Source organism: Coffea arabica, chromosome 4e (assembly GCF_036785885.1).
Source record: "Coffea arabica cultivar ET-39 chromosome 4e, Coffea Arabica ET-39 HiFi, whole genome shotgun sequence".
In the NCBI taxonomy this organism is placed as follows: domain Eukaryota; kingdom Viridiplantae; phylum Streptophyta; class Magnoliopsida; order Gentianales; family Rubiaceae; genus Coffea; species Coffea arabica.
Genome location: NC_092317.1, coordinates 34,358,425 through 34,368,914, shown reverse-complemented (window position 1 = coordinate 34,368,914; position 10,490 = coordinate 34,358,425). Strand labels below are relative to the sequence as shown.

The 10,490-nt window shown below is 40.4% G+C and overlaps 1 protein-coding gene and 1 pseudogene across 1 annotated transcript; one reads left to right on the top strand and one right to left on the bottom strand.

Annotated features, from left to right (window-relative positions):
- Nucleotides 1–566: 566 nt before the first annotated feature.
- LOC140005589 (patellin-3-like) lies at nucleotides 567–2,068 on the top strand (annotated as a pseudogene).
- Nucleotides 2,069–3,370: 1,302 nt separating this feature from the next.
- On the bottom strand, nucleotides 3,371–8,215 carry LOC140005588 (uncharacterized). Its single transcript, XM_072046596.1, has 2 exons — nucleotides 7,652–8,215; nucleotides 3,371–3,550 (listed from the first exon to the last, which is right to left on the bottom strand). Exons 1-2 carry the CDS (start codon nucleotides 8,213–8,215, stop codon nucleotides 3,371–3,373), a joined length of 744 nt encoding a protein of 247 aa, XP_071902697.1.
- Nucleotides 8,216–10,490: the final 2,275 nt, after the last annotated feature.

Genomic DNA, 10,490 nt, shown 5'->3' with positions numbered 1-10,490 from the left:
TTTCTTGATACATTCCAACAAAGTGGATTTCACGACAATGTTCCCAAGGATTACTTTTCTCGGTTCAAGACGAGGATTCCAATAAGGGAAAACTGCACCAATCGTCCCTCACATATCACAAATGTGAAAATTTAGTCCTTCAGAACAAAAATGATCAGTTTTAATCCCTAACAAACAAAAAATGATCACCTTTAGTCCTTTTTCACTTTTCCGAACAAATTTTGGCCGAAGCTCACTGGTCCACATGCAATGCCCAATTTTTAAAGGGTAAAAGTGGCAAATCACTGTATAAAATTCCCCCTCCCTCTTCCCCTTCCTCTCAAACCATTCTTGATTTCCTTCTCTCAACTTTTCAGAGGGCCAAAGAAGAACCAGCAGTGGAGATTGGAGAAGCAAGAGGAGAGTTTGTGATAGAAATTCAACAAAATCAGAAGTAAAAGTGAGTTGGGCTTTCTTTAATTTACGTATTTGGTTTGTAATTGATTAATTTATTGAACGATTTTGTTCATTTTTTTTGGGTGTTTTTGCGTTCATTTTAGGCATTGTTCCCATGACTTTTGAGGAGAAATCAGAGGCAACTCAAGCGGTGGCTGAAGTGGCTGCTACAAAGGAAGAGGTTTTGAAGGAAGAAAAGGAGATGGAGAAAGTGTAGCAAGTGAAGGATGTGATTGATGGTGATGAATGCAAAGAAGGGAAGATGGTTGAGAAGAGTTCTTCTTATAGGGAAGAAAGTAATTTCCCTTCTGATCTCAAAAAGTTTGAGAAAAAGGCTTTGAATGATTTGAAATCGAAGCTGGAAGAAGCCATTTTGGGGAACAAGCTCTTTAAAAAAGAAGTGGCTAAAGAGGCTCCAAAGGAGTCACCGCAAAAGGAAGGTGAAATGAAGCATACAAGAGGTAGATGGCCTTTATGTTTTTTGCACAGCATTCAAATGCCTCAAGTTTTGGTGCATAGGCAGCAGCAGACAAATCCTCTTGCTTCATGTGAAAATTGCCCCTTCAAATCTCTATTCAGTTTCTCAGCCAGATAGCATAGACAATAACCATGATAGCAGGCTTCACCAAATATATGGCGTAATGACTCTCTTATTCCTTTCGGGGAATCAGTAATAAATGTGATTTGCCTGGATGTTGAGACAGTAGACTTGAGTTCTGACAGAAACCAATGCCAATTTTCATCAGTCTCTTCATCAACAACAACAAAGGCTACTAGAAAGACACTATCATTCTCATCTGCAGATGTTGCAGCCAACAATGTGCCTTGATACTTTGAGTACAGAAGAGTGCTGTCAAGGAAAATAAGAGGCCGACAGCCTTGCTGAAAACCAGATATTGATGCATGAAACGAGACAAAGAGCTTGTGGAAGCTGGAGTCCTCCTTTGTCATGAATGTGGCAATACTACCTGGATTTGTTTCCATTATCTTTTGACAGAAGAAGGGTAGTTGGCAGTAGGCCTCTTTATAAGATCCCTAAAGCTGCTCACGGGCAATCTCCTTGGCATGCCATGCCTGCGAGTAGTTCAACTGAATGCCATACTCACGCTTTATGTCCACGGCAATATCCTTAGGCTTGTAATTTGGAGAAACTTTCGACTTTTCCTTGATGATATTTTCACCCTTGTTGCTCTATAACCAGCTTTTACCGAAGTTCCTTCACAACTATGCTTGGCATTCATTTTCTTGATGCAGATGAGCTGGGTGGTAGCCAATCTGGCCGCATATATTCTCCAAGGGCAACCTTCAGATTTGCATTTGACAGTTACACGGTGACATTTTTGGAGTTTTGGATGATGAGGAGCTCTATAAGAAGACATTTGGGACTGAGGAGAAGCGCATTCAGTTCTTGAGATGGAGAGTCCAGCTTATGGAGAAGGGAATTCAAAAGCTTGATTTCAAGCCTGGCGGTGTCAATTCCTTGCTTTAGATCAATGATCCCAAGAACTCACCCGAGCCATCCAGGAAGGAAGTTCCTGTTGCTACAAAACAAGTTGTTCTTCTTCTCCAAGACAACTATCCTGAATTTGCAGCCAAAATATGCTTCTTAGTTTTTGCGTTTTTTTTTCTATGAATGTTTAACTAAAGTTTTGCACACTTGGTCCCTCGCATAATTGGTCAACAGTGATTTGCCACTTTTATCCCTTAAAAATTAGGCATTGCATGTGGACCCAACGAGTTCCGACCAAAATTTGTTCGGAAAAGTGAAAAAGGACTAAAGGTGATCATTTTTTGTTTGTTAGGGATAAAAATTGATCATTTTTGTTCTGAGGGACTAAATTTTCACATTTGTGATATGTGAGGGACGATTGGTGCAGTTTTCCCTTCCAATAACTAATTTCTTCCAATAAGTGCAATTCTTTAATCATCAATCCTGCCACTTGCACTTGACGATTTAAAAGCATCAGCCACTTCATTGGCTTTTCCTGAATAATACTTTATCGTTCAATCATAATCTTCCAAAAATTTCATCCATCTACGTTGTCTCAAATTCAGCTCCTTTTGAGAAAACAAATACTTAAAGCTCTTGTGGTCTGTGAAAATCACAAATGTCATTCCATATAGGTAATGTTTTCATTTCTTCAATGCAAACACTACAGCTACTAGCTTCAAATCATGAGTTAGGTAGTTTCTCTCGTGCGGCTTTAATTTCCTAGAGGCATATGTAATCACCTTATCATTCTGCATCAATACACACCCCAAGCCTTCTTTGGAAGTATCTGCATATACTACAAATCTATCCTTTTCATTAGGTAAAGCTAATACAAGTGCCCTCGTCAACCGTCTTTTTAACTCCTGAAAACTCTCTTCAAACTTTGGACTCCTTATAAATTTTCCACTTTTCTTAGTCAACTCAGTCATAGGTCTAGCAATTTTTGAAAAATCTTTGATAAATCTCCGATAATATCCTGCTAACCCTATAAAATTTTGAACTTCAATAGGATTTTCTGGTTGCTCCACTTCGCAACTGCTTTAACTTTGGCCGGATCCACCTTAATTCCGTCCTTGAAAATTATGTGACCTAAGAAAGTTACTTCTTTCAACCAGAATTCACATTTGCTAAACTTAGCATATAACTGCTATTCCCTCAAAGTTTGCAAAACAACTCCCAAATGTTTCTCATGATCCTCCAGAGTCTTCGAGTACACTTGTATATCATTGATGAACACTACCACAAACTGATCTAGATAAGACTTAAAAATTCTATGCATCAAATCCATAAAAACCGCAAGTACATTAGTCAATCCAAACGACATTACTGCGAACTCGAATGCCCGTACCTAGAGTTAAAGACAGTTTTAGGTATATCTTTTTCCAAAATCCCCAATTGATAATAACCCTGCCTGAGGTCCAACTTTGAAAATACTACCACCCCTTACAATTGATCAAACAATTCATCAATGTGGGGCAAAGGGTACTTAATCTTAATAATAACATCGTTCAAGTCTCGGTAATCTATACATAGTCTCCCATCTTTCTTTTTAACAAACAATATTGGGGTTCCCCATGGTGAATCACTCTCTCTTATAAAATCTCGCTCTAACAAATCTTTCAACTGCAATTTCAACTCCTTCAATTCAACTGAAACTATTCTATACGGCATCTTAGAGATAGGTGCTGCCCCCGGAGTCACATCAATCTTAAAAACTATCTCTCTTTCCGGAGGCAAAGATTCTAGTTCTTCAGGAGAAACATCCGGATACTCCTTTACTATAGGCATATCTTCCAATCTCACTTTATCACTAGGAGTATTTATAAGAAAAACCAAATATCTTTAAGCTCCCTTGCTCAACATTTTTCTAACTCGAACTCCTAAAATAAGAGTAGATAAGGCTAATCTACCCCTCTTACATCTAATTTTATGGTTGCCTCTCCTGGAATGCACAACTCTACCGTCTTTGTCTTACAATTCAACTGAGCATGGTAGCGAGCTAACTAGTCTATTTCTAAGATGATATCATACCTCTTAATATCTAAACCCATTAAATCGGCTAGTAACTTTTGTTCTCCGATCCATATCTCGCAATCTCTATACATCAAGTTAGCAAGTAAACTCTGATCCCCAGTAGGTGTTCTAACCTCCAAGTCATAAGGTAAGTTAATTGGCTTCACATCTATTTCACTCATAAGTTTGGATTTACAAAAGAATGCATCGCACCCGGATCAATTAAAACCTTAGCTAAACGGTGAAAAATAGGGATCGTACTTTCGACCACCTCAGTAGCATCGGGAATCTGGTGATAGTCCAATGCATAAACCCTAGCAGGTACCTTTGGTCGACTCCCTCCAGCACTAGTCCGCTTAGAGGTTGACTTTTCTATCCTTTGAGTACTACCTCCTACCTTCGGCTTACTTGGACAACTCACGAGTTGGTGCTCGACACTGTCACAGTACAAGCACTTTCTCAACTTTCTCCAACAATCATTCGCCGAGTGATTTGACTTGCCACAGCAGCCACAACTAACTTGAGGAGTTACGACCGAACCACTAGAAGGTAATCCTCTCGATTGACCTTGCCCACTACGACCTCCTCTTGATAAACCCCTCTTGGAGCTCCTGCGGTCCTTACTCCTCCCATTCCTCTTCCCACCTTGGAAGGTGGGACACTTTTACTTGCCTGTCTAAAAGCATAACTAGAAATGCTCATTTTCTTAGTGTGGAAATCCCTAACTTGCAGCCTTGCGCTCTCAACTCTTTGAGCTTTCTCCCAAACTGTGACAGCCCCACCTTCCCCTAAGGCGAACCAAAGGGGTTAGCGGACTGCCTGCCCAACTCTCGCCAGGACTACGGCACAGTTTACGTCGATCTATAACGTTCCGGAACATACCATAGCACGCAAACAAGTCAAAAGAGTCAAAATAAAAAAAAATGAAAATTTGCGCCGAAGATGAATAGTGCGGGCCACGTCAGAATCCGGCCAGAATCTGGCCGGATACAAGGCAGAGAGCAATCCGAAATTTTTTTCAAAACCCTTCACAATCCGGCCGACAATCCGGCCAGTTTCTGGCCGGATTCCTGGCCGGATTCAGTCCAGTGCCTTTTCGTTCAAAATTTTTCTTTTGCCGTTTGAAAGCCGAATCGTTCCGAAGTTCATCCAAACATCAATTTAACATATACACATTGAAATCCAACATTGTCAAGCCAAAATGGCATACCAAAATAGCTATTTAGTTCATACATAAACAAGTAGCCATTTACACACCAAACATTGGTGAATCAAAACACTTAGGGTTTTCACCCTCAAGGAGCTAAGCAAAATACATATACATGAGCTCAACTTGTCATAACCGTTTCCAATTCCTGTAAGGAAAACAAATAACACGGAATGAGCTAAAGCCCAGTGGTACACTACTACATAAGCAACCAAAGTCACATAAGGATGAACTTTTATTTAAAGTGCACAAATAAGCAGTAAAGCAAAACGGTAAAAGGATACGGTCGGCTCTCAAGAGCCCAATTCCACGCTTGCCATCTTGATCCAATCTCATTGACCCTCCGTCAATGTTAAGAGTACCAAACCGTAGACCTCACTATACTTCCATTCCTTCCACCCAACATACCCCAACCGGGCCCGCACTCCAATTCAGTAGTTTTTGGTAATACTCGAGTTTACCGGAACCATGGGTCTCATTACCACAAGGTTTCCCCAGTACAGTCCCCGCGGCAATTCAATCTTCACGACCAAGCCCTCGCCGGCTCGATCCAATTGACTACCAAACGGGGTTGAGCTCAGTAATACGGTAAGGTCGTTGAACATCGTCCAAACAACACCAAATCAGTTTCCATAAAATGGAATTCACCAACCAATATATCAAGTTCAGTAATGCAGTAAAACGGTAGCCAATCAGTGACAATATCAAAAGAGGTGAGGGCGGTCAAGTACACTCTTACCTTAATCAATTTCAATATCCAAGTAAGCCTTCAAGGCATCACTACACATAGCACAAAGCCACATTATAACAAGTAAGTGAGTAGTATACTCACCAAGCAAGAAAGTGGTGTTTCATACACCGTGGTCACCAAGACGTCGTGAGCTACCGTCACGTCCTAACACATGTAACACATTCAATGAGACTCGATTCCGAGCCATATAGCAATGCCAATCATAACCCTAATAGGGTTTTACAACCATATACAAGCATGATAGCAAACCAGAAATTAAGAAAGGCTTTAATGTAGGCCTTGATAAGAAAACCGGTTTTGACGTCATAATGCGGTAATAGCACAACTCTCACTACAATTATCGGTTGGGGGTGTAAAACCCACCGTTTCGAAGCTATGAAACAGGGCTACAACAATATAGAAGGCCACTCAGTCCAGATCCTAGCACAACTAGGTCAAATACGCCAAATACTAAACCAGCATTACCAAAACAGGTTTGCAAAACACACAAAACTGTAATGAACACAACTCAGGCTATACATGTCCAAATGCCGAAATTCCAAAGGCATAAGTTAGCTAAGATATCCAGCTACATTTCATCAGAAGACACCAACTTCAAAATCCAAACCAAATCCAGTCAAAACAGGAAATTACTATCGCAGTTCGGACATTCTGTTCACCAAAAACAGCAACAGTAAAAACGGCATAACTCTCTCTATACTACTCCAAATTCCCTGAACTTTTGAAGGCATATCCAACTCATCAATACCTACAACTTTCATGTTTTAAGCAAAGTCCAATTCGGCCTCTATCTATGACCTAAAATTTCGGACAGATTAGGGGTTCATGAACCCTAACTTCTCACATTTCATTCCAAATCCAAAATTGATTGCATTTCACAACAATTCACACCTACTAGAGCCAAAGCCCCTTATTACCAACCATCATACTAGTCCACAACATAAAAATCATATGAAACCAGAAAATTCCTCATAAAATGGAAAACTTCACCAAATCAAGCCAAACCAAGAAATAAATCATATATTCCAACACTCAAGCCACTTCTAAGCATAATATAACCATCATTAGGTGTAGTAGAGGTTCAAGCATCACTTACCAAGTATCAAGAGATGTAGAGAGGTGTTGGCCACCTTAGAGCTTCAAACAAACTTCACTAATACACTTACTATCACTAGAAGGAAAGATTGTATAGAGTAAAAACTAAGTTAAACACTTGATTTGGTGGATTGGACAAGTTGGAAGCTTGAAATGTTGAAGAACTTTCTTCCTCCTTGCAAGAGAGAGGTTCGGCCACAATGAGAAGAAAAATGGTGAATTTTGTGATTTTTTTGGAGATATTAACTAATTTTGGTCAAAAGTCAAAAATATGAATAGTGTTTCTTAAAGTCCAACCAACCATCTAATGACACTTGGCATCTCATTAAATGAAATTCAATCCTTTGGTCACCTCTCACATCAATCACCTCACACTCCTTTACTTATCCATTAACACCCGATAAATTTTTCACAGTATCCGAAACTTAACCTTATTGGCCGAATTTTTCCTAACTTTTTGCACTAGTGGGTCCCACGTCCTTTCTATATCCGTAATTTTTCAAAAACTACCCAATGCTAGGAAAATCATCTAACAACTATAATTACCCATAAAATCCACCAAGAAAATATTCCTAGGCTAGAAAATGCAGAAAACATGCAATTAAGGGAAAAAAAACCCTAGGAAAATTATTAGGGCAATACGGGTTCTCACACAAACTTCAGTAAACATAGAGATTTGGGCTGCTGCCAACCCTTCCTGGATCTCCACATTGAGTCCTTGCACAAAGTGCCATATCCTTTTCCGCTCATTAGTCACTAAATCTGGAGCGTATTTAGAAAATTTAGTGAACTTCCCCTCATACTCGGCCACGCTAAAGGTTCCTTGCCTCAACTTTATGAACTCGTCCTCCCGCTTCTCTTGGATCAGAGGTGGAAGAAACTTCTCATTGAACTCCCTCATGAAGTTTTCCCAAGTCCAAGGGGTTAGCGCTCTTTCCCACTTTCCCATTATCACGTCCCACCAAGTACGTGCAACGCTCTCAAATTGAAAAGCAACAAAGTTCACTTTTTTCTCTTCGGTATAGTTTAGAGCAGCAAATATATTGGTCATCCTCTCCAACCAGTTCTCTGCTAATTCAGGATCAGGTCCTCCAATAAATTTAGGCGGAGCAAACTTCAAAAACCTCTCCAAAGCCCTATCATCATCTCTATCTTGGGCCCCGGGTTGGTTAATTGGCCCTGGACCCTGTCGCTCTGCTAATCGTTCTACAATATTAGTCATCCGATTAATGGCAGTAGCCACTTGGTTACCCTCTACATTTTCTTGTCCCTGGGTCGGTCCAGTTGCCGATCCCTGATCATTCTCTTGAGGTTGGGTTTGCCTAGTCCCATGCCCACGACCTCTACCACTCATTCGTTCGTCCATAATCCTAGTTATGCCTAATGCAAGAAATAAAATAATTAAGCGAGAAAATACTTAAAAATAAGAGCCGACATGAAAACATTGGAAATAACAGTAATTAACACTTTAAAATTCATACAATTATCAAGTCATGGGGCATTTACAAAATTATAGCACACAAGTGTCACAAAAGTATTTTTAGTCATGCATGACAAAAGTAGGCCACACAGTCAAGTAAAATACAATGGCTTTTGAACTAGCACCACCCCAACTAATTCTAACTACACAAGTGAAAAGATTTATCACTCCTAGTCTAATTCTCAGCAGGACTTTCAGGCGGGACCTCCTCCTCTGGGTTCTCCTCGAAGGGCTCCTCCTCAGTGCCCTCATGAACCGGACTCTGCACAACATCCATCACCTCATTGATCAACATAGTGGTGTCTGCCAAAGTCCCAGAAGTCTGATCCCGAACCTCTTCGTTTATCCTAGTCAATCGAGCCCTAGGTCTCTGAAACTCGGCTTCAGCTCTAGCCATCTCGTCCACTACCGTCCCCTTTAACTCTGTAATCCTATCATCTTGAGCGTTCACCATAAGGCTCAGCTCCTCGACCTCCTAAAATAAAGCTCTGTTAGTATTCACCAACTGACGATGCTCATCGTCAATGGACAGTACGAGGTCATTAGGGTAAGCGTGTGTCGCCCTACAGGGACATCGGAGAAACTTAGAAGAAGGCGAGAATCGAACACGAGCTCTTCCACCAAGTGCTCGATAGTAGATAGGCCTAAGAGACTCCACGTGGCCATTAGCATGACCATTACCACTAACAGCGTGTCCTCCATTACCGTTCTCCATCCCTACAAAACAACCACAATTTCCAGGTTAGAAACTTAAAGTCACTAACTCGCTCAAACATCACTTAAGGTATAACTAAATTATCTCATTCCTATTGTCGAGGGTAAAGTTTCTAATATATCTCTCAAATAAATCTCTAACCTAGTGCTTTGATACCAACTGTGACGCTCCCACTTATCCCAAGGACAAACCCAAGGGTATCGGTGGGACGCCTGTCCAACTCTCGTCAGGACTCGATACAATTCCAATTCAAATTTAAGGATAAATAACCGAATAATAAAAGTCGAAGGTGTAAAGAAAAGTCGCTTCCTTAAAATTTCTAATCTTACATCACAAGTTACCAAAAGTACATTAACATTCCCCAAAATATACAACCTCCAAAAGTTGTCTAAACAATTACATTCAAAACCCTAATAAAAAATCCATCAAGTTGGTTTCTCCAATTCTTTCCATTTCGGCTCCTGTTAAGGAAAACAAAACTAATGGGATGAGCTAACGCTCAGTGAGCCGAAGAAAAAACATGCAAACACAAAGTTCAAGTAGCAATAGCACTTAAGCGAGAAATAAAGTTGTAACATTCAAGCAATTCACAATTTAAAATAGATATATTCAATGAGGATACAGGAGCTCTCAGGAGTTAGGTTCCACTTGCTTTGCCAATGCTCGATCAAATACTTCCCCGCAATGACACTCCGTCAACCGGGTCGGTATTAAGTCCGTAGAACTCCATTTTCTTCACAATTCCCGTTCACCATTACAACCCCCAGTCCCAAGCCTGCTCTTCTATAAAAGGCACTACTACACGAGTAGGCCAAGCGAGATCTCTTAATAGATCAAGCTTACAATTATCTTATGGTTCACTGAGCTTCTCGACCAAACCCTTGCTCGCTCGAGTCGCAAGGTCGGTCAATTGAGATTTGGACGTCCCCCAATTTCCGTTATGAGTCGATGAGATTCACTCCAATCGATCAATATCGTTATAAGCTGATGAGATTCATTCCAATCGGCATCCAGTCAATCACATACAATTCAATTATGAGCAGTTCAGTTATACAATCAGTTAAAAGAGAACGAGTGCGATAATGTACATACTCGACTTGACAATTATAAATCATTCAATCCATAAGAAGCAATTCACATAATTTGCAACTATTCATGCACTCGATACTCACCAAGTCAAAAAGTGAGTAAGTGAGCCAGTAAGCTTTTAACGTCCGCTCCGAGATTCTCTTGAAGATCCTCTTCAGTGCCTGAGCAAATAACGAGTAACTTTCACTCACAACCATGCATTAACCAAGAAAG

What these genes read in the sequence shown, in the direction of transcription:
- LOC140005588 (XM_072046596.1), bottom strand. Translation starts at nt 8,215, where the DNA reads ATGACTAATATTGTAGAACGATTAGCAGAGCGACAGGGTCCAGGGCCA. An exon ending in AAATCTCTATGTTTACTGAA is followed by an intron (nt 3,551 to 7,651) that starts GTTTGTGTGAGA and finishes TTGAAATTGCAG; the next exon opens with TTGAAAGATTTGTTAGAGCG.